This window comes from Lonchura striata, chromosome 10 (assembly GCF_050655825.1).
Source record: "Lonchura striata isolate lonStrDom1 chromosome 10, ASM5065582v1, whole genome shotgun sequence".
Taxonomy (NCBI): domain Eukaryota; kingdom Metazoa; phylum Chordata; class Aves; order Passeriformes; family Estrildidae; genus Lonchura; species Lonchura striata.
Genome location: NC_140712.1, coordinates 9579573 through 9607074, shown reverse-complemented (window position 1 = coordinate 9607074; position 27502 = coordinate 9579573). Strand labels below are relative to the sequence as shown.

The window sequence follows — 27502 nt, the reverse complement described above, 5'->3', positions numbered from 1 at the left end:
ATTTGTGCTGCAGAGCTGCCTCATCCAGAGCACCACAAATGATTTATACTGGGCTCCATTTGCCTGTTTTCATGTTTGTGCAATAAAAGAGGAAGAGGTTAATACATTGATTTCTACTGGAGTGAATGATAGTCACCTGTGGAGGAGGGGAGATCTCTGGAGAGAACCACATGGCCATTTGTATTGTACTATCAACATTTCCTGGAGACAGAGCCATTAGAATAGCAGAAAGCAATAAAATGTTGCAATATTCCTGCCTATCTCTCAGAATCAGAGACTTGCATGTTTGTTAATTATTTTGTCTTTTTAGTTTAATACCTTTGTACTGTCAAAGAAGTAAAAATATATTGATATCAGCATTAAGAAAGAAAGCAAGAGGAAGCTACACTGATATTGGATTCAAAATGAATTAACATAATTGAAGAGCAGAGATCAACATGTATATGGGTTGAGAGGTCAGTTTGAGGCCACTGAGTGAGTGCAGTGCAAAGGCCATTATTGTTCTTACAGCCCAGCACTGATGCCCAGCAGTTTTGCTCTTCTCTTTCCCCTCTCTGGTCAGGCTCTGCCCTAATGACTCTGCCTCTTAATGACTCTGCTTTATACTCAGCATGCAGAGACCACACTCAGATGTCACAGAGGGTCTATCATTCATCACCAGCAAGAGACTAAGAAATAAAGCAATGTCAGTTTTAATTAAAGCCACCAATTTGCTTCCATTTGATTAGGAAAACAAGTGAAAGCTGTGTATGGCCTGGGTTAGATCCTCAGCATGGTGCAGGTCACTGCTGCTCCTCTGACAGCCAACCGAGGCATTTACCTTTCTGCACTAGAGCTCTTCAGGACTTGCCCCGGTTATTCATTCCAGACAATCCAAGGGCAAAGAAACCTGGAGGAGCCAGTTATTGAAACCTGACATCACGAGGGGTTCTGTGGGGTTTGTAACCCTGTCTGCGGTGCAGCAAACACGCGCGGTGAGGGCGGAGCCGCAGCGTTCCGGTCCCCCGCAGCGGCTCCGCGCCCCGGGGCCGCTCCCGGCTCAGCCGCCGCCCGCGGAGCTGCGCGGGCAGGCCCAGAGCGGCCCGAACCCGCGGGCGCCGCCCCCTGCCGGCCGCGCCGCGAAATGCCGCGCTGCCTCCGCCCGGCCAGCGCCGCGCCCCGAGCGCCGCGGCGCGGACACAGCGCTGCCCCCGCGCGGGCACGGCGCGGGATTGCAGCTCCGGGAAACTCCGGGGCGCGGGCACGGGATTGCAGCTCCCGGGAAACTCCGGGGCACGGGCACAGCGCGGGATTGCAGCTCCCGGGAAACTCCGGGGCACAGCGCGGGATTGCAGCTCCGGGAAACTCCGGGGCACGGCGCGGGATTGCAGCTCCCGGGAAACTCCGGGGCACAGCGCGGGATTGCAGCTCCCGGGAAACTCCGGGACACGGGCACAGCGCGGGATTGCAGCTCCCGGGAAACTCCGGGGCACAGCGCGGGATTGCAGCTCCCGGGAAACTCCGGGGCGCGGGCACGGGATTGCAGCTCCCGGGAAACTCCGGGGCACGGCGCGGGATTGCAGCTCCCGGGAAACTCCGGGGCGCGGGCACGGCGCGGGATTGCAGCTCCGGGAAACTCCGGGGCGCGGGCACGGCACGGGATTGCAGCTCCCGGGAAACTCCGGGGCACAGCGCGGGATTGCAGCTCCCGGGAAACTCCGGGGCGCGGACACGGCGCTGGCCCCGCACGGACACGGCGCGGCTCGGGACTGCAGCGCCGCACGGAAACTGCGGGCCATACGCGGGAGCCCCGGCCTGCCGTTCAGCACTACAGTCCTGGGCCAGCGGAGCAGCACAAATGTACAGCAGACTGACAGATGAATACACTTCTAACACTTCCTGGTGTAATATGAGGGCTTATCCTAATGCATTCTATGAAATTATTGCAACAAAGAGGCTGGAATCACTGAGAAAACAATTAACTGAACGTGCTTCACAAGAAAAATGCATATTCTGCCAATTAACTGAGTTACCAGCAGGCACTGACTGGACTGACATCTGACCTCAACCATTTAAAGGAAGAAGGCAACTGAGGAAAGTGTAATGTAAGTTTACAACACATAAGTTCCATTCTGATACACCTGGTTTTACAGGTACAGCCTGGTAAAAAATTGTGAATGTAATCCTAGGACAGGTGATGATGGAAAGCTTGGAGCAAAGAACCACCAGACAGTTGAAGCAGTCTCTTTTTGGGATAGAAACTTCAAAGGGTAAATGTGACTTTCTTCTCTATGGACAGCTTGAAATGAACTAATTTTCACATAGTTAAACAAATATTTTGGTTTATAAACAAATTTTAAAATAATCCCTTTAAAATCTTGCTATTTCTACTGATACTGAAAGTACCTATTAAAAATGCCTAGCGATACTCCATTTTATTAAAATACAAAGTTAAGTAAAAAACAAAGCTTAGAGCTGGTTGTCTGTAGCATGTCACTGTTGACTTAACTCCTGTATACATTCTGAATGCCAGAAATGTGTTCACTGAGTTGAGTGCTGATTGTATCCCCATTCTAAGGTAGAGTCTAAGGCCAGTGTGAAGCACTGCTGTTTTCATGGAAAACAAATCTGCTAAAGTGAGGGACTTTGAAAATTCTGTCTTCACTGCAAAAGAGAAAGGAATTTTGTTTGATAGTTGGGGTTTAATGTAAGGTTTCCCCACGTTCCCGATAGAAAAGTATTTTTTTTGTCACAGCTGCAAGCAGAGTCCATCCCATTCATTTCTATAGCAAACCCACAGACTGCAGCACCTCCCTGACACCCAGCAGGGTCTGCACTTTGGTCAGTGTTGGCCCACTTGGCTGTGGCTCTCCAGCTGGAACTACACTTCTCCAAGCACAGCCTACCAGCCCTAATTCCAGCAGATGGGATGAGTGACAAGCAACAGGCACTGGCTGGTCCATGGCAGTGAGACACACACAGTGAGGACTCTGCTGCCATTCCCCAGCTGGGTGTGCTGCTGCCTTCTGTGCTGTGAAGGCAGACACAGCACTTCCCAGCTCTCATATCCTTGTGCCTCAACTGCCATTATTAATCTGAACAGAACAACACTTTAACTCTTTCTGAACATGCCAGTACAATAAAATGCTGACACACAAACTGACATGGTGCTGTTCAAGACAACTGCCACACCTCTCACAGTGTTACTCGGATTGAGCATGGCAGTGTAGAAAGCTCCAATGCCAAGGGAGCAGTCTCAGGGACTGTTGAGTCCTAGTCTGTGTTTTCCATAAACAAAGACACAAAAGACCTGTATCAGTAGAGTCTCCATTAATATAAAAGCATTTACCCATTTTTAATCAGACACTGGATTTCAAAACAAGAGGGTCCCATGTGACCATCAGAATGCCAGGGGCTGTATGTAAGAAGAAGTGTCAAAATGTGTCTTAAATCCTCTCCAGACAAGGGAATATTAGTATGTTTTCTCTTTATATCTATTTATAGTAGGGTTTTAAATGTTCTGATACAGACCTCTATGCCAAAGCAGAACTTCAAGCATTCACATCAGTATTTATTTGACCACACATACTTCTCAAATGCAGCCATAACTGTCTCCTCCACTAGAGAGCTCAGCAGCTGCATAAACATGTGTATGTACCTGCAGTAGTTCTGACATCTTCAGATGCTGCTCCTGACACTTGGTTAGAGCATAAACACTCTAAGTTATGAATGGCCTGGCTCTCCAGGATGCTATTTTTAAGAAGCTGCATTCTGATAGTTCAAAATCTGCCCATGTGCCAAGGCCCCTGTGCCATTGCTGCTGACACTTGACAACTGTGGCTCTCGCTTGCCATGTGCCAAAGCTGCTCTGCTGACAAGGTGCAAACCCCAGGCACTGCTGGAGCATCCCTGTGCCCATTTCCCTCCTGTCACAGCACATGGAGGACAACAGCAATGCTGTGGTTGCTGCTGGACTGCTGCAGTCTCCAACAGCAACTGGCTTGGCAGCTACAGCTACAGCATTCCCTTCATCCCAAAACAAATGCCAAATGCTCTCTGCTGCTCTACACAACTGAAGCCTGTGCATTCAAGGCCCTGAAGTAAGAGAGGTACAATTAGGTCATGCAAAACAAACACCACTTTGATTCACTGACCCTTGTAATTAACCTGGATGAACTCGTACATGAAAGTCAGTAGTTAATGTTTCTGATGCTGTTCTGAGTATCTGGTAGGGGTTTCTCTCCCAGCACCTTTCCTGTGGGAGTACAGGTATAGGAAGATCCTACAGAAAAGCAGTTGCTAACCTCAAGGACATTTAACATTACTGCTCTTGTAAGACCTGAGGCACTGAAGGCAGAGAGATGTGCCTGAGATAAATGAGGATCCTGGCTGCTGCTATTATTCCAGTTGTTAGAAAGGAAGAAATGAACTGTGCTATTGTTTTGTGATTGAGCTGCTCAGATTCCTAAACATGCAGCAATAAAATTTAGTGAGTATGGCTTCCTTTCTGACAGATAAATACATCTATAGGTAAAAGAAAGTACTTTCTCCACTCTATTCAATATATATGTCAGTGTTGCTGTATTTAAAGCATACCTTGTTCTCTCTGTTGGTCTTTTTGTTCCATGGAGACAAGAGCAGAGAAATGGGCCTGATCATAGGCCAGCACAAGAGGTGAGCAATGGCATCTGTTTGGCAGAACTTCAAGTGGCAAATAAATTCCTCCAAATGGTATCGGTGCAAAAGCTGCAGAGACAAAGATTTTTGCAACCATATGAAAGAACAGAAAGAGTTGTATAAACAATTGTGCTGCAATATCATCAGAGCTCCAGAAGAGCAGCTTAAAGTGGGGTAATCAAAGCAGAAAACAGTCCCAACAGCAGCTAAAATTTCATTATAAAATGTCAGGAAATATACAAAGAACCATGAGCAAGATCTTCCACTCTTACATAATTTTCCTTGTTCTAATTTTTTACTGGTGAAGATATTATGGTCTTATAACAAAATCTTGATGACTCTTATGCATGTAAGCAGAGTTGTACCTTCCTGTAATGCTTCTAGGCAGAATTATTTTCTAATAACCATCAGTAAATACACTGCCGGGTCTTTTGGTAACATGCTCCACTTGTGCCTTCCATTAACAGATTTCTATAACAAACATTGCAAACGTGTTTATAGTCCACACACTGTATATACCTGAATGTACATACAGATGCATATATGATAATGTTAAGGAAGAACTCAAAAAAATCTTACAAGTAGAATTTGGATGGGATGCTCCATCTGGAGGGGCAAAATCTTCCTTTGACAGATTCTATACTTGTTTATATATATAATTATGGGAAACAGCAAATTTGGGCAGGAAAATTCTCTCAGTGTTTTCGCTTCAAACCAATTATTTTTCCTTTTGCTACAAAAATATGCGATTTTATTGCTGAAATATTTGCAAGATGAGTTCCTTCATGAAACCCTCATTCTGGCTCTGAACAATGACTGCACTGTCTTTCAGGTGTGTTTCTCAATAACCTACAGAATAATCTACAACCATTACTTGTAGTTCATAATTTGCAATGAAAACTGAAATATTGCAGTATTTCCCTGTGGAAGTAAATTTCTGTAAACTCCATCACCTGCTTAACATCCTCTTTTAATCAGCCAAAGGTCCCTCTTTAATTAAGTAACACCCTATCATGAATTACAATTCTGTTAGTTCATGGTATAAAGTGAGATGAATTTAATGCTCTGAGTCCTGCTCCAACAGGGTCAAGCTGGCTCCACATATGGATCTAACATTTCTGTGCTCACCTGTGCAAACTGAATAAAACATTCTGGAAACTTTTGAATGAGAAGCTGCAAAGAAGTCATTAAAAACAAAAATCCAAGATACACACATTTAAAATTCAATTTTTCAAAGTCAGATTAGATTGGTTTCTGCAGAGTTTTAAGGGGCACCTAAATAACATGGCAAAATTAGAACTTTGTTCACTTAGACCAGTCAGAAATGTATTATGTTTTGTAATTTGGTGGTTATTTAAGTTAATAGGGAATATCTGGGATAAAAAGGTTTTCAGCAAGGGTTGTGTAATTATCTTGTATTTTTTTACTTTTATCTAATAGAAAGGGATTGAGTATCGTTCTGTGTTTTCCTTTATTTTATTCCTTTCAGAAGAAGGCAGCAGCTCTGCCATAAACACTGGTATGTTACAGCAGGGTATTTCGCTGGTATCAGTTTACAATTGATTTGATGTACAGAGGTGCATGGATCTCTAATGAAAGCCCTTACCTTCTCCTCCTGAATCTCGTAACATCGTGTCTGCTACTACAACAATCGGTCTTCTCAAGATATGGGCTAAGACAAAAACATGGAATTCTTCCAAGCTCTCATACACTGGATCTTCTGCATTGTCCACTCTGGAAGACACAGCATAGAGACTTTATAAACCAGCTTGAGCCAACCATGAGACTTTGGTGGATCAACACACCCCAGCAGCTGTTTCTTCTTCACTGTCCCTTATATCCCCACTCCTCTGAAACCCATATTTCAATCACTGAAGCAGGTAAAAAGAAATGGAAAGGAAAATGCACTTTTGTAAATAAAATAATAGCAGCATTTAAAAAAAAAAAAGTTTTCCAACTAGTATCACTATGTTTCAGGTCAGCCCCACAATAGTCCAGGAGATGGAAATGCCCAGCACCTTTAGAAGCCAACCTAGAAAGTCAAATTTTCTACCAAAAAGTTCATTCTTTTATCTGGACTGCAAGGATAAATCTCTTAAAGTCCCCACTTCTCTAGCTGACCACTTCCAATCCCTTCTATTGACTTCATTAACTATTTAATGCATTTTTGGTTTCAGTTATCCCCTTTCTGTTTTCCCAGTTTAATGTCATTAATGTCAGTACCACATTTCAAAGCTTTGCCTCTGCCTGGAAAACAAAACCAAACTAGATGAAAGAAGACTGATAAATGAGAGGATTGTGGGAAGCAAAAAAAGTGAAGAGGAAATTCACTGCTGAGTGCCACTTAATATACCCAGAGTCCAGCTTTTGTGAGCCCTGACAAATAAAGGTGGGCAAGGTGACACAGGCACACTCTTAAAGGGAGGCAGCACCTCTCCTCTTCCTGCCAGCTGTGCAGGGAAACCTCCAGAACCGACTGCTGTTAATTTTCTGTGTATGTGAAGAACAGTAAGAGAGCAGAACTGCCAGGACACTGCTCCACAGTGTGTGGGACAAGCACAACAACCTCTCAGAGGTCTCACAGCATCCAGCCCATCCCTGGAACTTCACTTTCAAATCTTTCATCCCAGCCTAGAAGCATAGCAGGGTGGAAATGGTCACCAGCAGCCAGTGCAGAAGTCACTGGTCAAGCAGTGAGACACCTCTCCTTCCCTGGATCCCTTTTCCTGCTACCTACACTCATAAGGAAATTTTTCCTGATGTTCAAACCACATTCCCATTTTGCAATTTCTTCCCCTGTTCCTTACTGAACTTTTCTCCACAGCTGGCTGTGACAGCTTTTCAGCATTTGCAGTCCATTCTGTCACCTCAGAGTAATCTGTCAGCCAGAAGAAACTCAGGGGAATCATATTATTGGCAAGACAATATGCCAGAAAGATTTCCAGCTATCTTCTCGCATTAGTATTTCCAGCCTATCAGTCCTAATTTTTTTTCCTTCAAATCCTCTAATTATTCCTCATCTCCTAGTTAATGAGGTTTCTAGAAGTGAAAGGCATATTCCAGATACAGCTGTTATCAGAGAGATCTCTATCCCTTTGATAAGCTGATGCCATGCTTGACTGTACAAACTCCAAAATTCCACTGGGCCTTTTTCCTCTCCAAGATCACATCCCCATGTTGCTTGTTTCACTATCTCTGATCATATTCACACATTTCAAACCCTTCTCTGCTATTACACATTCCACTGCTCACTGCCACAGGATCAGAGTGGCTGAGGCCATAAGGGAGCTCTAGGGAACCCCTTATCCAGCCCCTGCTCCATCAGGGCCACCCAAAGCCCTGGATTGTGTCCAGACAGCCTCTGAGTACCTCCAAGGGAAGAGAGTTCATAGCCTCTCTGGGAAACCTCTTCAATGCTCAATTTTCTACCATCACTGCCAGTAATTCATGTGGCCTGTTTTATATTATTTCAGTGCCACTTGCTGAGGATTCAGCATGAATTTTCCTAAAGATTAATGAGAATGAAAAATCATCATTAACAAGTATCCATAGCAACCTGCCACATCCTTTGATCCACTGATCAATGATCTTTTTTTCAAGGATCTTTTATGTATGCTGGCTACGTGACTATGAAAACTGTGGACAGAATAATTTTGTCAATAAAACATAGAACCCAAGAAAAATTCGAAAACTGAAATTAATTCCTCTGTTCATGTAAAGCTAACTTTAAATAATGAAATCCACTTATATAAGAGCATGTAAATCTGCATTGCAGAATCCTGCTCAACCAGAGCACTCTGATTAAATAAATTATCTCTATTCTAAGAGCAAATTACTAATAAAAAGAAAAACAAATAAAAATCTCAGTCTGACCTACAGGACCACTGGTACCTCCAGTCCAAACACAGCAGACATGGTCTCAGCACTCCAAATTTCCACTCTTATGGAAAATCCAGATTGTACTGAAGCCAAGAATGAAAGAAAACCTCTTTCAAAAAGCTGGAAGGGAAAAGTCACCTACCCTGCTGTTCTACCTGGCTGGCTGGTGCTCTCTCACCTGTAAACTCTGAGTAAGATCTGTTCTCATGTCCTTGGATTTCCTTCTAACAGCTCCCTGTGGTGACACTGCTTTACTTCCGCACAAACAGCTCCAGATTTTCAGTCCAACAGACTCTAACAGCTATTCTGACTTTAGGACTCATTTTCTGATTCACAGAGAGCAAGAGACCAATGCCCTCAGACAGCTGAGACACACTGAAATAACAAGACAGGGATAAAGTTCTTCAACCTGGTGGGTTGCCAGAAGCAGGAGATCAGAACAATATCTGAGTTCAGGGCTCAGTTTGCCTCCATTCCATTTCTGACACCTTTCTTTTCCTGCTTTACAATCTCCAAATGAACCACAGCTGCAGCTGTAGGTGTAGAATCTCTCCTTTGATTTCCTTACAGTGTTTGTCAGCAATTCAAACAGGAAATTGTACAGTAGTGGAACATTCTCTTTCATTCTTCAAGGAAAAAAAGGTATATTGAATCGACTAAAGGAAAAGAAACACAGAATGTGAATGCTTTGGACTCCATATTTGAATCACCACAGCAATTTGGCTGTGCTTGGCTTCAGTACTTTATGTGAACTGAAAATAGGCCAGATAAAAAGAGGTATTAGCCTTTAGAAACTACAGCTAATAATCAATAAATATATGTTATAATAAACCATTTTGCACCCTACAATTGCTTCATATATTGAGCAGTTTTAAAGAAACAGCATTCCTGTAACAGACACCAGATCAAATAAAAATCATTTTAGGGCAATGTCTTGTTAAATGATCTAAACTAAATTCTGTGCAAGGTGAGGGTCTTGCATGGCTGCAGGAGTTGTGTATGAAGAACTGTTTGTTGAAGCACTCTGAATACCAAGCCAAGTCCAAAACCTCAGAGGACACTTGCATTTGAGAGGTTCTTCCTGTTTAAACGTTCTGGGTTTCTGTCTCAAACTCAATTCCAATGATATACAGGAAGATTACAGAAGTATTCCCTCTCTTCTTCCCCATTTTAAGTCCCTTGAACTTATTAATAAGATAATGCCAACAGCACAGACACAGCTGGGAGGTGACAATAAGTACAAGTACCATCCATTTCCAGGGTCTGTATGAGCTCAAACCACAACAGCACCTGGGTTTTCAACAGTGAATAACAACAGTGACATTCACTCTCACATAAGAACAGGCTCTGACAGTTGCACAGTGAAGGAACGGGTTGGAATTTTCTTTTGAGCAGGATGGCAATAGTTAGGTTCTTAACAAAAAACAGGGTATCAGACATTTTCCTTTTTTCAATGCAGTTCCTTCAATTCAGTGCCCCTGCTTTTGCTTGCAAATGGAGATAAATGAAGTAATTATGTTAATCTGGAATCCATTTTTTACATTTACAGGAAGATGTGTGAATCTGTTTCAAAACAAGAATCTGCTTCCTAAGTTTGCTCTGCTTTACATGCTGGAAACAAGCACTTAAGAACCAGGGCTTTCTGTGTTTCCTTCTCTTTTTCCAACTTCCCAGCCTAAGAATGAGAGTGTCTCAAAGGAGAAGTCTTTGGAAATTTAGCAACAATTGCTGATCTCCTTTGCACGTAGCTCACACTGAAAAATAACTAAAAGAAGTTTGCAGGTGAATGAGGCAGCACAATTCCATCCTTAGGTTTGTCACTGAACTCTTTCGAAGCAGATACAACTTCTGATGCTTTAGCTAATTCTGACACCAAAGGAGAACGTCTCATCTATAGTTCAAAGACTGATGTGCAATCTTGCTTAATATAGCAACTAACTAAAGGACATCATATACCCCATCTCAAAAATACTATTTTGATATTCCTTTTCCTTGTCAAGGGCCCTACTTTGAACATGGGCTCATTAAACTGAAAAAATAATTCATTCTGTCACATTCATTCTGACTTTAGAATGAATGTAAAGAGAAGTATGCATTCAAATTTTTAATAGAATAAGGATTTCTTGTCTAATCCATATTTCACTATTTCAAAGGAAAAATTAACTGTTGGCTATATGTATGTACTTTATTTTGATTGAAAAAAGAGATAAATGCAAACCATGATGAGAAGGTTATTTATGTAGTACCTATACGCCCCGTGTAGGTACCTGGGTACTGAAGGTTTACTGTCTGGCAAAGATAACATTTGAGGACATCTCTGACTAGAAGGTACTGAAAATATGTGGTACATAGAGAATATGGAACATACAGAATGAAACAGAACAAGTCAGAGAAAATTGGGGCTGAATGATCAGATTTAATAGAAATATGAACTGAACTGCATTAGAAAACTGAAGCATATCAACTAGAAAATATCTACAAACATATGAAACAACCTAGAGATTAAAATGAAATTTTTTTTTTTTCACTTTAGAATAGAAGAAAATGAGACACAGTGTGGCTGACAATTTTCTAAGCAAATTCCTCCTGAATTCCTAGAATTATCTATCCTTAACATCATAAGGTTAAAGGGAAAATAAAATATTCTTTCAGAGCCCAAAGAATATTTTTTACAAACTTTTTTACTCTCACTGTTATAAGACTGTATGCCTTATTTTGTCAATTTACTTATCACCACACATTATTTTCTCCAGGGGAGACAGTAGGTAGAGAAAATTACGCAATAAGCAAATACTAAATATTTTAGTGATAAACACTAGACACAAAACCAAAAGCTTCTGCATTCTGAAGGCTGGTCAATAATCCTGTCCTTTGGGGATAACTGCACTGAAAGCATGGGATGGTTTATCACAGTGGCTATTTAAAGTAGATTCTATATGTGGGTCAGGGGTATTTGAATGTTGTAGATACTGTTTCATCCCAAATCTTTTCACAAATATATTTCTGATAAAAGGCTAAATGATACTGCCAACATGCTTGTTCTACAAGAAAAACAGTTAGGATTTATTAAATGCAGACTTTTGCATATAATGTAACCTCAAGTTAGCGTGGTAACTGATGAGAAAACATCACCGAAATGCTAAATATTATAATGGGATAGTTAGATAATTCTGCCATGCAAAAGAGTACAACAGTTGCAAAGGCATTTGGTGGTGCTATGGACACCTTCACTCCGTTGTGCTGTGCTTTTCCTACCGAGAACAAGCCAGGGGCTGTGTCACACTGTGAACTTACCCCCCACCAGTGCCCCCGTTCTTGCTGAAATGCGTGCGCGGCTCGCTGGACGCCAGCTTGAGCAGCTCGTTCCACTCGCGCTCCCACTCCTCTTCCGTGTACACCAAACCTGACTGTGGGGCAGGAGGAAATGCTGTCACCGCTCTGCTGACACACAGGGCAAGCAGAGCTCTGTACCAGGGTTTACAACTCACTTGAGTTTCACACATGACTCAGTGCAGTATCTTGGACCATTTATAGTTCAATATTTCTACTCATGTGAAAGAATATGAACTTATTAAAAATATCTAAAATACCTACTGTAGAGTTAGCACATTCACTTGCTTGCCTTCAGGATTTCTCCTGAAACTGGCTTTTCTAGCCACTGCTTAGGCACAGACATCTTCAGGAAACAGTAACATGTTGAAGATACAGCTTTTAATCAAAAATCAAATCAAATTTACAGAAGATTTTTAGTTATGACACTTCTACTCAATATTTGGCCACGGCTCTAAAAATCCTAATTCAAGATTCTGGGAAATTTTTCCTAAATGGGGTTTCTCTCTTTTCTGGATTTCATCTACTTATTTTTAAATGCTTTTGATAGCTAAATTACACATTTATTCTTCTACATGTTCCAAATGCACCCTAGACCTTTCAGGCACAAAACTCTGCATACTTATACCCACAAAACTACAAGCACAATGGCAGCACAAGGAATTTGATAGCAATTAAAACTTTCACAGCAAACTTCAGAAGAATGCTTGTAACCCTAAATGATATTAACAAGGCTGTCTTTGGGCCATACAGACCTCCTTATTCTGCTGAGTCTGTTGCCATCTCCATCTTCTTTTCAGTGCTTCCCTTTCAGCTCCACTTCTCATCATAGTATAGAGGGCTTTCCGTAACACAAGGTCCCGGTCGTGAAATCCCCACATCCCTAAGGCAGCAGAAGATGACATCCAGTTTTAAAGCAGCTACAGTGAAATAGCAATAGCTAATACATAATTGAAGATTCTCCATGGAAAATAATTCACCCACTATTTTTAAGATTTCCAAAAGAAAGAATCATCACAAGTAAGCTAATGAGCAACAAGAGTTCTAACACATTTTAAACTTTGATTAGGAACAACCAAAGATATGAACTGGTTTAGTGTTTGCTTGCAGGCAACTCCAGCTTTGCTGCAAGCCATGGAATATTCAGTGCACAGGTTGGTTTTAGCTGCAGTTGCCAGCAGGCACAAGGATGTTAATGAGCACTGCAAGCACCCCTTGGAATCACAGACGGTGCCGGCCCCCAAAGGCTCCAGCTCTTACACAGCAGGAAATTTCCTTTGGCTTCAAAATTAAGAGAAAAGCATTCAAGATGATAGAAAGTCTAAAAATACCACAGGCTTTCAAGTTCATTTTAAGATAATGAAACATTTTTATATGGTTGGGAATAGTAACCTACACCAAAAGAAAGCAGAGCTGTCCCCAGTCCTGTGCTTACAGCCAGTCATATTTCAGTCATTACATTGTCAGCTGCTGGGTTCAGGTTAAAATACTCCAAACATTTGCAGTAATTAACATACAAAATTAACTAAATAAAGATAAAATTATCCTTGGAAACAGAGAAAACTCTTTTCTTACTGCCTGTTTAAACAAGAGGAGTCTCTCCAAAATAATAAATATCCCAGTGTTTTTAAACAGTCACTCTTTGGAGTACTTTTGGTGAAAGATTTTAATAGCTGCAAGAAGTCTAACTTTCCTCATAATAAATTAGGATGTAGAAAGCACATCAATGACCAGCTTCACAGCTTTCTACTGATTTTCAGAAAGGCTTAAAAAATCTTGTATAAACAATTAATTTATCAATTGGAAATAATTTTAATTCAACCCAAATGTGGTTTCACATATACTTAAACCCTACAAGGAACTAACAGAGATTGGCACTGCATTCTTGAAACAGCAAAGAACTGTTCAAAGAAAATCAAGAGAATGAATTAATTTCCTTGCACATAATGAGGGCAATCCTGCAGAAGAACCTCAAATTTGCCTGTTCCAGACCTGTTAGGCCAGGAACACAAAAAATATAAGGAAAAACAGATCACTGGTGTTTGTCATACATGGGTTTGGATACTGTTCCAGTTATACTTTTATATCCTGAGAAACTTTTTTCTTTCCTGCTTCAGGTATGCTGGAGGTAAATAACATTATAGTGAAACGTGAAGGACATATTGCTCCAGAATCAGACTTTTAATGCAAATCTTTGTATCTCGTGTGTTTCTGAGCTTTGGCCGGGGCTAGAGGAGAGCAGTGAGTATTTCTGGCAGAAGGTTTCCTGCCCAGACTGCCCCTTACCTAGAGAGGCAGCATGCAGGAGGCAGTTCCCATCACCCGTGGTGGCCAGGGGCAGCAGGCGCTTGCAGCTGGTGCACACCGTGGACCACCAGTTGAGGCGTCCTGCAAAGGAAACACTGGTTATAGGGAGAGGAACCTGAACAGGAGCAGTGCTCTGTGCAAGTCAACACAGAGCAGGAGGGGCAACCACGGACATCCTCTTTACCAAATAAGCTAAAGCATAACGTTGGAAGTTAAAACTGAGATTAGAAATGAGGCAGATAAACTAGTCTCTACATGGATCTAGGAAAGAAAAGAGCACCTTTAATTAATTTGCATCTTCCAGTCTCATATGCTGCATCCAGTGATGATTTCCAAGGAGTTTATTGCCTTAATACCATTCTGAGCCTTGCCGTCAGTTCCCAAACACAATCGACATTTGCCTCCCACACTCACATGAGAGATCACATGAAGGTAATAAAGGAATTTTTCTTTTGTCAAAAGACAAAAGTAATATGTATGTGGTAATCAAGATATGTTACTATAAAGGTAAGTTTATTAAGTAAATTATTTCAATCAGATGGATTGTTTCAACAGCTGATTCTCCTCTCATTTCCCATAGTGTAAATCATTATTAAATCTACTAAAACCAAGCTACACTGCCAGAGAATAAAAATGCCACCAAAGCATAGCCTGAGGTATAGTATTGAATGTGGCCTTTCTCTTTAGGGAATACTTAAGAGAATCACTTATCCATCACTGCTATGTGAAGCATGTTTTACAGATTATAAACCAAAGACGGGTTCTGGAAAAGCCTGGCAAAAGGACAGATGCTTGATGAAGAAATAAGTCATGACGACTATCACTGCCCAAGCCCACACTAAAAGCAGGTCATTCCTGGCACACAGGTTGCCATGTGGTAGCAAACTGGAGTGTTAAGTCTTGGTTAAAAGGTCATGGGAGCACTTCTAATAGAAAGAGAGCAAATGGGGGTAATTGTGTGACATCTCTGGGGATGAGGAAGAGCAGATGATTAACACGGATGGTAGAGCTGGTACATTTCCCAAGACTTGGCAGGTCTGTGGGTAATGCACAAGTGAATAATTAAATGAATAATGCAATAGGCAGACTTTTTCTCCCCCAGTTTCTTGACTGGGAAGCTGGGAAGAAATAGCATCTATATATTTGTACAAGCAGTCTTGCACTTAAGGTTAAACCCCAAAACGGGGAAGTTCAAACAACAAATAAATGCCTCTTTTGTAAGTTTTCATTACAAAATTATAGTGAAGGTTATTTGTAACTACAAGTAATATACATTAGGAGAAAAACAGTGTAGCAATATTTATTATGTACCCCAGTTATTTGTTCTGGGTACTAAGAACAATGAAATTAAATTGCTATTAGTCCAAATGTGTTAAGAGTACCACACTGTAAAGATGCATAGCAGATCAATAAGCACATCTGGTAATCCTCAAATGATTTTAGCAGCTGATTTGTAAATGCATTACACCTCAGACTAGCCTTATTGAATTCTAAATTAAATATGCAATAAAGATACTTAATTCAAAGCACTGTTAGACAGCTTTTGGAAAGAGCAAGATCATTTTCAGCAATTCCTGCATCTGTGCATTAACAACTTGCCACCTGTTTTAGCAGAATGTTTTGGTGGGATCATATTCAGCAATAGGTTACACCAAGATGCTGTATAAAGCCTGGTTAGAATACCTAAAACCAGACAGACCTTAGGTAGGACTTAAGGAAATAATGAGTGCCATTGCTTTGCAGATTAACTAACATCTATTGGTAAGAAATGCCAAAGTCTGGTGTTTATGATGAGTAACAGGAGGTTTCTATAAAAGTGATCTTCTGCCAAGTGCATCCTGCAAAAAGCGTTTGGGGTGTGGCTAACATCACAAAGCTTATGGCTGACTGAAAAAATTGCAGGTATGGGTTTATTACTGGATTATAACAAAAAAGTGGTGCATTTTCATTTTTCAAATCTAGTAGTTATAGTGGCTCTCTTTAGGGGAAAAAACAGTAAAATGAAGCTTAGATGAAAACTGAGTTCAAACATCTCCACAATTTTGGTGGACTGGTTTGGGAGACACAAAGCCCAGGCTTAGCAGCATATTACTGTTTACTTTGGCTGCTGCTTCTTAGAAAACACAAACATGAGCACAGAAAGAAAAGCATAGGAAAAGAGTTTTTGGACTTCATACATTATACTTGTACCATTTTTATTGAATTATATTTCACCACTGCAATAGAATTGTTTTTTCTTACAATTAAAATTACTGCATTAGTCCAGCCATTCCTCTGCTGTACTGTTTTTTTAAAACACAGTACTTCAGTAGAGCAGAAGTTTTCATAACATCTCTCTGTGTCAACCCACACATTAACAACACAGAGGGGAGCACGTGTCTATAATGAAAATCTACTTGCTGCACAAAATATTTAGAATTATAAAATTGCTTTCACACAAACTTCATTTCATATTATCAGTACTCGAGCCAGCCTGTGTTGAAGAACCACAGGAATTCCTGCCAGAGCTCACAGAGATCAGTCTGCCTGTTACTCACGAACTGACCTCATTCCAATTCTGGCAATAATCAACAGCTGAGTTAACAAGATGGACAAAACCTCAGAATGTTTTTATGAATGTGATGCATTTTATTCTTTCAAAGGCATATTTGGAAAGCAATCATATTAAGGAGTAAACCATTCACTGCAGCAGTTGGGAGTAAGTAAATCACACTGCCTTTGTCTGGGCCTTTCCTTCATCATCTCACACAGCACTTTGCAGTAAATTGGGAATTTTGTTCTGAGTTTCCATGCAGATAGGATGCAACCAGGACATGCTGTCATATAGATGTCAAGCTAGCAAGAGTTTAAGCATATAAAAAAACTCCATAAAAACCTTACATGCTTTACAGACACCCAGCTCATATGGTCACTTCAGAACCCATGTGTGACACTGTTAGTGGCAATTCTGCTCTCCCAGTCCAGGTTTTGGGAGTAGTAGGCTATTAGCTCCTAGCAAATTTCCTCCTTTGCCTAATCAGCTTCTTTTCTATTTCTTTTATCTTTAAATTCACAGCATTATACCCAAGCACACTCCCCTCTTCCTTTAGCAGCATCCCCAACCTCAGCTACAAAAGCTACTGTCCTTCATGGGATTTGGTTTGAAATAGATTTTAGGCTCTTTGCAGGAAATGCACCTCATATTTTAGGTTTTTTTTTTTTTTTTATGTCATTGACCAAACCATAGTTAAACTGCTGGTAGGAGACAATAAAATTTCTAATACTATGTGGCTTTCCTATTAATTCTCTTCATTTTGTACAACAAATAAAATAGGCAGGAAACTGAGTATCTTTACATCTAAAACAAAGACAAAAGGTTAGTTTCTATGAAGCCTTACATGATTTTCTTAAGCAAACTATTTGATCTGTTTAACTTACTTGAAATGCAGAAGTGTTTCCCAGGAAGTTCCAAGTTATTTGAATGAAACGCTCATGAAGTAAACTATGTTTAAGTAGGCTACAAGCACACCTGTGATCAAAACCCTGAGTACTTCAAATGGTCAAACCCTCTCCTTTCCAGGGTGCAAGAGGCTCTGGGGATGAAGGTGCTTTTCCAGTATGTGTCAAGTTACTGCCCTAATTAATGTAAAGAAAATAAAAAATTATTTATTCTAATTTTCAGAGAGGTTTGAGAGAGGAATGCTAAGAGGCAGCAAATTCGGTCATTTCTGCAGCCATTTCAAGTTCAAAGCTAACCAGCTCTGTATGAATTAGGGGATGTCAGCTCTAAATTCACATATTCTCTGATTTTTTTCTGTGATCCTCCAGTTCATACAAGACTCTAAAGGCTGTGATTGCACTGAAGCAGGTAGATCAACAATGGTATCTTCTGCTATCCCTGTGCACTTTGGAGGGTTTGGCAGAGCTGAGAGAAGAAGAATTATCCTATTTTTCCCCTGTCCTCCTTGGCTTAGCTAGTTCTTAGAGAAACTGGATACATTCTTTTCATAGGTGACTTGCAGTTTTCATGCTTCATAGCTGCCTGGTAGAATTCCTACCTTATTTTACACTGCTGTTTCTCCCAGAAAAAGGCTTTCTGAGCACTGCTTGGGGTTCTTTTCATTGTTTGTAGGTTTTCTTTTTCCTTAAGTATGTACTTTTTGAGGCTTTTATCTAAGTATGTCTGGCTTTTCAATCACCAAAGCCAAAAAAGAGCACATGACAACACCTCATAAGTACTCAGTGGGATTAGCAGAGCTCCTGCCTCAAACCAGAGCTACACTTTATCAGTTTGAGCTCACACAGGGCACCAGGGCTGGAGAATGAATCTCAGATCAATCCAGTGTTATACAAGCCACAAAAAAGGCAACTGTCTACTCCATATTCCACAAGCAACCATGAAATCTGATTTTACAACTCTTTTATATCACCAGGGTTGAGCATTTCACTATACAGATGTGTTAATTTCACGGTTCATTAGCACTCCTGCTGTTTCATAAGGCACCAATATTAATTTTAAAAAAATTTCTTCATATCCTTCAAAATTGGCTTAAAACTTTTAACTACTAATAGATGTGAATTAACATTAATTTTAAATATCTACACTTTTTTCCCCGTGGCAATACTGAAGTATTGCTTTAAAATTATGTAGTTTCTCATTATAAAAAATAATAAATATGTAAAATATATATCTAAAAACTATATTCTCAAGCTGCAATAGAACTTGAAGATGTCTTCTTTCACAGTCACTGCAATGTAATTTCCTTATAAGAACTGGAAGTACCAACTCTCTCTGACTTCCCCACCAGTCCCTTCCTTCCTCTCTCAATTTCTTTGTTTTATTAACTAAATTTGACCATTTTTTCTATAATGTTTTAAAAGAAACAGAGGACTGTGATATGAGTCATTTGGAAAAGAACACAGCAGTTACATTTACTCTCTGGCTTTTATTTCCCAGGCAGGATGTGCAAGCTTTGGCCATGAAGCTGGAATAAAAATGCCAACCCAAATGTTGGATATGCCACCTACCGACACCCATGGTGTGACCCACCTGCTTGCTCCAATGCCACCATGGTGGCCTGCTCAATTAAGTCCCGCTCGATGAAGCTCCTGAAGTCCTCGCTGTACACGCTCAGGTCTGGCAGCTGGAATGTGTAGATGGGCATCTCCAGAGGGAACTGCTCATTGCTGCAGTCATTTGCTACATGTGAGCGAGCCAGGGAGACTATGGCTGAGCTGGCATGGGAAATCCCTCTGGAAAGACGCTTTTCTGTCGAGAAACCAACAGTTACAGCCTGCACCACTGCCTAAAAGGCCAGCAATGCCAAAGCTGGTGAATGCACATTCATTCCACTAGGAATTTATTCCACATTTTGTTCGCTGCCTTTTTCAGGTTATTTCCCGACTGTGAAAGATTGCTTGTTCCTATTACAGGTCCCTTTGGCAAGCCAGAGGAACTTGACTCTCCTTCTAGTTAAAAAAAATTAGCAGTAAAAATAACAAAATGTGAAAAATAAATATTCCTATAAAATTTTTCCTTGATGTATCTTAAGTTTTCAAGGCTTCATTGGAAGAAAAATTTATTGATAGGCAGATAGTCAGTTAATGTTTTGAACTCCTAATTAAAGCTTACTTTAACATGACTTATCACTAACAATGTTTTTAAGACATCTTAAACTGACTAATGGTTATTTAAAATTAATTTTCTTGCAGTTTGTGAACTTTTATTTCTCTAATGGATCAAAGTCTTTCTAACTCTGAGACTTAAATTGCACTCCGTAAATTAACCTAAAGGGAGGGAGAGGGTAGAAGGTTCGATTTGTTTCCTCTCCCTGTACATCTCAGCTAAATCCCCTGAGAAGGGGCACTGAAGTGCAGGGCAGCACCTCCATGTGACATCCCCTTGCTGCCACTCCATCACCCCTCCCAGCATAGCCCAGCCCTCCCCTGCTGGCTGCATTCTCCACTCCTTGGTGCAAAACAAGGTGCTCCTTTCCTGTCTCTGCTCCTCCCTGAACATCCCTAGGTTCACCTGTCAGTCAGAGGTGGATCTCTGACCAGGAGATCCTCAGCTACACACTGAGTTGGCGGCCAAATTCCTGTCAGTCCAGGTGGTCCAAGTCAGATGTACCTCACACAACCTTACTGAACCCACTAAACATCAGATGGATGTTTCAGTGCAAGCTGTATCAGAAAAAGGCTGAAGGCACATGGTTTTATCAACTGAGCTGCTCTTCCTCCCTTTATTTGTATTCAGTGATTTAAGGAGTCTTAGAAGTACCACAGTTCCTTTTCTTCTGATGGAAGTCAGCAATTTTTAAAAAGCTTTACTGGAACTCCTAAGCACTGATGCTATTTCTTGTTTAACAGGAGGGAAGAGTCAGCAGGAGAAGGGAAGCCCTTCTGTTCCTTTTAATGGCTGCACAGAAAGCCATCACCAGGCTACTGCTATTACCTGTCTACATGACAAGCTGTCAGACCTGCAGATTTATTTTGGGACAAATTACAGCTTCTAGAGAAATTAATAGAAAAAAACTGCAACCCAACAGTCAGAGAGAGAGCTGAAATAAAACCCATAAGAGGTCTGCAAACAAAAAAGCAAATTCTAATGCTTATCATCTTGTACTAGAAATTAACTGTTAGAGGTAGTTGACTAATTTTTCTTAAGGTTTCAATTTCTGTTCAGCAGGAGATAGGAGGCATTTTCTGTGGAACCATAAAAGAATGACATTTCAAAGCTGAAAGTTATTCATAGTCTGCTTACACCCTATCCACACACTGTGAGTAAGAATGCAAAGAGTGAAATAAGGATTTTTTTAAACATTTTTGTTTGTTTGTTTCAATAAGCATAGAAAACTGTATACAAGAGTGGTCTGTGACACCCTCTAATTAACTTCTTTCATGACTACCACAGGACTGCTTGGGAACAATGTATTTTACTTTAATCACCCATTAAAAAAAACAACTTGCAGAATTGAGGCAGAGCTCACAACCACCAAAACATGAAAAATAGGGTCTAGCAGCAGCTCTGAGCCCCATGACAATGACACAGCTCACACGCTGCTGGCACATGGCCTCCCACACTCTGCAGCCAAGCACAGCTCCCAAGCAGACAGGTTGGAGACCCACCTGTCCCCTGAGACCCCCCAGAGGAGCTCTTACCTTGGGCGATGTCATCCTGCCTTTGCAGGCAGGGCCTCTCAGCCTTGGTCACCTGGGGCGGCTGCTCTGGCTCCTGCTGCTTGTAAAACCTGCCCTCGTTGAACACCTGGGGCAGGTTGGCCGTGTGCACCTGCCGCAGCTGCTCATAGTCATTCAACGCTGCCGTCAGGTCCCAGTTCTTGCCTGCAAAACAGCAAAGGAACCCTCAGCTCTGCCCTGTCCACCACCCTCCTGGGACTGCCCAGCCTGTGGCATCCCAACACAGCAGCACTGTGGGAAGAAGTGTCAAAGTCAGCTACCACTGAGTAAAAGGTACCATCTCCTCTCATCCATAAACCCTTAATTTTGACATTGTATCACAGGAGCGATCAAGGCTAGAACTTCCCTTGCTGAGATTCTAATCAAATGGCTCCAGAAATTAGTAATTTAGGATGAATTCTAAATCCCACTGAGAGGGAGCAGTAAATTGTATGGTTGTATTCATAATAAATAATAATGAGGAGCAATGATGGAAAGACAAGAGTCATAGTGTCATAGCCCAAAAGAGTGAGAAACTTTCTTATCTTTATTTGCAGAACAGCTAGAATGCGAACAAAAAATACTTTAGGTCCCTTTATCTCATACATGAGAGAGAACTCGCTCTCTTAGTGATTTTAAAAGCCTTTTAGAAAGCAGGTAATAAAGGACAATGTTCTGTAACCAAACCAGCAGCAAGAGATTGAGTCAGTGTGGTTCCCTGTCTGTGGGAGCTGCTTGTGGAACCTCTCAGCACAGAATCATCTAAAGGATTTGCTTCCACCTTCCACTTCAGTATATTGCTCTGACCAGCAACCACAGAATGCAGGCCAATATTCAGAGAAGCTAAAGTCTGTTAAGCACAGGTGGTGAAACAGGACTTGTCATTCTCAAAAAAAAAAACAACATGAAAAACATGTTGAGATGTCTGCCTGCTATTTTCAAAATAATCCTACTAAGATACAGAGACGCCTACCATTCTTCAAGTACTTGTTTCTAATTGGAAAATTAAAAATATTTAATAAAAAGAAAGAGAGGCCCTCCAAGTTATATGAGACTTCCAGAGCATTCCACAAGCACTTTTCCTGGAAATTCAAAAGTAACCTGATTCTGACTAATACATGACTTATTACACCATAGAAGGTTGTAATTTTATGTACTTTGAGAAGCTACATTACCTGAGTAGCAGTTAAAGATAACTTACTTGCTTATACCAAGGAGATAAGCTAAATATAGTACAAAGCAGTTTTAAACAGATAGAAGAAAACCTTTTACTGTTACAGTCATATCTGTGAAGAACAAAAACCTAACCAAAGAAGGAAAAAAATAGCACAAACAGTTGGTACCTACAAGGTTGAGCTAAACTACCTTGGGTTTTGAAGAACTAACAAAATTCTGAAAAGAGAATTGGTATCATTGAGCAAGAATGTTACCTAGCTCCTGAGCAAACTATAATATAAACCACCATGTGAGCCATACAGAATTGTTCTGTAATGCTGTAATTGCTTATTAGAAAGTCTGTAGGACAAAATGTAAATTCAGTGAAAATTGTCAGAAATACTGGAACAAGAACTTCAGCTATTGCCAGCATTTGTTCCATAAAAAGCCCATGTAGAGTAAAAGGCTGTAATCCAGTCAGGGCTCTGCTCTAACTTTACATACATCCCAACCAAGTCACACAACCCAAACAGAGCCATAAGTGCCTTCCCAAACCCAGTCAGTGTTTGAAGTAAGAATGGTTTTTCTTTGGTTCTGGCTGTAAGAGGCACTTTACACACATTCTTAAATTCTTCTTCTCAACCACAAAAGTAAATAAAAAAAAAAGTGAAGGTGACAATAAATATAATTATAGGAAATATAGCTTTAAACAAAACATTATTATTCTAGTATTGGCAATGCTAGAAACCCAGGCCTATGTGACCTGCAGGAACATCCTGGATTCATTGAGTACAGATCCCTGAGTACCAGCCCTGTAGCACTGGAACACCAGCAGCATTTCTCAGGGTATTCCCTGCAGTTCCCCTGCTCAAGACTTTTTCATGTTTAAATTCAGAAGCTAAAAAAAATCCCAGTGCATATGCTGTAAGTGGCTGCTGTGTGACAGGGCTTTGATGTATGTAAGAGGAAAGCAGAAAATCAGCAGACTCACAGAAATCCCGCTGGCCTCGATTTTAAGCCAAATGCAATCATCTTATATAAAAACTCTGTCATAAAAACTACATTGAGCCTTCAGAAAGCAGGCTCACAGTGTGTTCCATTTAAAACTGGATTGCACAGTGTCTCTTGAGTTACACGTCATGGTAATTGTAGCAAATTAACTTCGAAAATGGACTTGGAACGTTACAAAAATTAAAATTTCTATACCTAACACATAAATATTTAATTTTCAAATCTTTTCATATCCCTGGAATTCTCCCCATCTCCTGAACAGAAGCACCAATTCAGCACCAAAGCCCTAAACTTCAGAGAACCAACACAGGAAGTTATGATTGGACTCATGCAAGAAAAACATTCAATCAAATTAAAGAACATATTCATCACCTTTCCATCTCCATGAAATAGGGGTTTTGAAAATTAGCCACCCTCAATGACCAGGATAAGTGTTTCCAGCTACCCTCTCCACTGGAAAGATGGAAGGTTTCCCCCTTTGCCCCTCTCCATTTGATTTACACTTTCACAAGTAAATACAAATGACAAATTTTTTGTTTACCCCATTGCCCATAAAAAAAAAAAAAAAAAGAGGAGCATTCATCAGTTTGGGAGAATCAGCAAAGAAAAATCACTAGTGAATAAAGGAAATTAGAGGCAGCAAAGACAATTAGAGAAAGGAGAGAACAAAACTAAGGGTTTTATGAAAGACTGAGAGAAAAAATACAAATAGGTACAAAATTTAATGCAGTGCAAAATACATTTTAAAAATGTAACAAATCTAATAAAAAATATAATGCAATTTGGACTACAGAATAGACTGCAGAAACAAGAGGCAAGCTGGGAACCAATCAGGAAGATTATTAAATTCAGAAATGTCCAGAGTAGATGATCTGAACAAGGATTTCTACAATGTGACAGGTAGGTGAGAAAGTTTTAGCTGCAAGTTACAGAGGAAATTAGTGGGGCTTGTGGTTGTGGAAATTAACAGAACTAACACTGCCTATCTCTCCTCCTTTAAATGTTGCATACAAAAAGCTTTTGAATTTCTAAAACTGTGTCTTATTGCATTACAAACCAAGTTCTGAGAGACAAAACCCCCTGAGTTATGCTGGGTTAGAAATGACAAGAATAAATTAATATAATATGGAAAATAAACACATCCTCCCACCCAAAGCCTACAGGGCAGGTCCCTCCTTCCAGTTTTGCCCCTTGTACAACAAGTGGCATTGGCCCCTGGTTTGGGGCAGACTGCACAGAGTCCCCCTGGTCCCTAGAGAAGGGAAAGAAGAAGTCTTCTCCTAAGTTCTGTTTGTGTGTGTCTCCCATGTTCTTCTCTGACATCTCCCAGACCCTGCTCCTCAGACAACTCCCTTCTCTGTCACATCTCTCATTTTCTTTGCCATCTCCTGCACAGGCACCCAAGAGGAAGGGGCAGTCTTTCCTGACTGCACAGAGGTTACGCCTGAAGGACAAGTAACAGGCAATTAATTCATTTTTCATAATTTCATCAATTAATTTAAGTCAAGTAAAAGCTTGTGTTGCAATTTGACAGAAAAAAAAACAGGCTATTTTTTAGATTGCTTGCTATTTTTGTTTCACTGTTATGTATCTGATGCACTCCGTTCACTGACTGCTTCTTTGTTTATATGACATTATTATATTTAAAAAGGCATTTCAGAGGCATAACAATGTTATTTCAGTGCACACAATCACATCTGGCAGCTCTGGGTCAGTAACAATTTGATTGCTCCAAACCAGCACCAACACAGTAGGTTTCCAGGAAAGGCTTCCAGTTTCAAAAGGCCAGAGAACATCAGTCAGCAAAAATGCTGGAGGAACACAAAGTCAGTTAGAAAACACAAGTAGTGAAATCATTATCAGGGTGCTGGAACCAAACCAACTCACTGACTGAACAGAAAGAACACTCTTACTGAGCAATTACTTCCTGAACAGCTACATGTGCTATGTGAGTCAGCAGGTGTGCAATTTAGGAACATGCAAAGGTCTCTGCTTTGAAACTAAGTCCTTCATGTTTGGAGGAAAAACAACAAAACACACACACCAAAAAAAAAAAAGAAAAAAAAAAATTTATAAAAAAGAAGTGTAGCTGAATAAGGAATCGAAGATACACTGTGGCTGAAGGCTGAAACTGATGTTTTAGTGTCAGAGATAACAGACACCTACATAAAAGGGATATTCAAAAATAAACACAGCTACACTGTGAAGTTTCTGCCCTAAATATTGACTCTTTGAATAACAACAGGAGGCATCATGAGCTTGAAGAAAAACCAAAGATTTAGATAAAACAGTATATGGTGCAAGTAGCCACTTATCCTCAAACTAGAGCAGAGGGTTAATAAACAAAGTGCTAAAGAACAGCACAACTAGGATTCACCTTAGAAGCATTGATAAAATCATAGACTCCAAAAATGATTTAGGTTGGAAGGAACTTCAAACATCATTTCATGCCAGCCCTCTGCCATGGGCAAGAACACCTTCCACAGGACCAGATTACTCCAAGCCCTGTCCAATGTGGCCTTGGACACTTCCAGGGATGACGCAGCCACAGCTTGTCTGGACAACCTGTGCCAGGGCCTCACCACCCTCACAGGGAAGAGTTTCTTCCCAATATCAAATCTAACCCTGTCCTCTTTAGTTTGAAGCCATTCCCTTGTGTTATCACTTGTGCTCTTGTCAAAAGCCCCTCTCCAGCTCTCTTGGAGCCCTTTTAGGTATTGGAAAGTACTCCAAGGTCTTCCCAGGGCCTTCTCCTCCCCAACAGCCCAAGGGTGTCATAGCAAAGGTGCTCCAGTCCTCTGATCATCTTCATGCCCTCCTCTGGACAGGTCCTGAGAGGTCCATTGGGGGAGCAAAGCTGGATGCAGCACTCCAGGTGGGGGTGTCACAAGGGCATTCTCCAGTGCTGCAACCCCAGAGCAACATGATATTATTTAGTCTTTGTGGTTTTTTGCTTTGTACTGTTTTGGCTAAAATAGCTTAGTGGGGTTGTAGTAGTTAATAAATCCATTGTCTTTCACTTCTTAAATGAGATATAATGAAAAGCAAGAGGATTTTATCATTAATTAGTAAGAAAAGCAAATATGCAACTATTACACAGTTCCCTCCCCCCCTCCAAGCTTTCAAATATCCACCTACTCCAATATGTTAAAAGAACATTTGAAAGGTCACCGAAATTCCTGATTTAATGATAAATACAATGCTGGAAAGGATGCAATTTAAGATGCGGAACTAGGAAAGATCTAAACAGTAAGAATCACAATGAAAGGCAACTTGCAGCAACAACATGTATAGACAGAGAAATGTCTACACAGAACATGTATAGGACTTCAGCAGAGGAAACGTTCAAAGGGACAGGAAACGCTGCCTGGAGTGAAACAAGACCAGTGGACCCACTAGGATACAGCCATGATGGAACAACATCAACTGAGTGGGCAACAAGGTAACTTTCAGTTAGAGAAGAATCATCTGAGGAAGGCACTGAGCATCAAGATAGAAAGTATGAAATGCACCTGTATGTGCAACTTGAAGGCAACACAGAAACACCCCAGGCTAATGCAAAGAAGTCTGCTCTTACAAACCAACTGCTAATAAAGCAATCCACAAGTTCAGTTGAAATGCAGGCATTTCTTCCTGTTTGGCATGAAGTAGATTAACAAATATTTAGAGGCAAAAGGTAAGAGTAGCTTCAGATCAGTTTTTTTTTCCTTCTGATAAACTAATACACAAAATTAGGATAAAATTAGAACATGTGTTTTAAAACAAGATTAATTTTTGTCCATGTTCTCAAAGGAAAATAATACAGGAAGGCCATTTTGTTAACACATGCCTCGTTTTCTGCTAGAATGCAAACTCAATCCAAACTGAATAGGCAGCTGTAAATGACAGTTTTGCTCCCTGTTTAACGAGTCATTGGTAGCAGCTCAGCTTCCTCTTCCCATTGCCAAGCCTTCCACAAGAGAACTAAAAAAGGAACCATCTGAGGGAGAGGAGAATAAGAGACTAT

At 40.8% G+C, this 27502-nt stretch overlaps 1 protein-coding gene and 1 long non-coding RNA gene across 15 annotated transcripts in view; one reads left to right on the top strand and one right to left on the bottom strand.

Annotated features, from left to right (window-relative positions):
* The window catches only part of OTUD7A (OTU deubiquitinase 7A), a 142324-nt gene that overhangs the window by 13271 nt on the left and 101551 nt on the right, over positions 1-27502 (bottom strand). For all 14 annotated transcript variants that reach the window (XM_085588657.1, XM_085588659.1, XM_021554172.3 and 11 more), the window contains 7 exons: positions 21313-21495; positions 19202-19420; positions 14152-14253; positions 12621-12748; positions 11830-11942; positions 6263-6390; positions 4576-4725 (listed from right to left, as the gene is read on the bottom strand). In XM_085588657.1, coding sequence (XP_085444783.1) covers positions 4576-4725; positions 6263-6390; positions 11830-11942; positions 12621-12748; positions 14152-14253; positions 19202-19420; positions 21313-21495 — 1023 coding nt within the window. The remainder of the gene's footprint in view (positions 1-4575; positions 4726-6262; positions 6391-11829; positions 11943-12620; positions 12749-14151; positions 14254-19201; positions 19421-21312; positions 21496-27502) is intronic.
* Positions 1181-9384, top strand: LOC146766516 (uncharacterized). The gene is made up of 2 exons (XR_014957586.1): positions 1181-2084; positions 2169-9384. It is a non-coding gene; the product is annotated as an uncharacterized LOC146766516 (long non-coding RNA).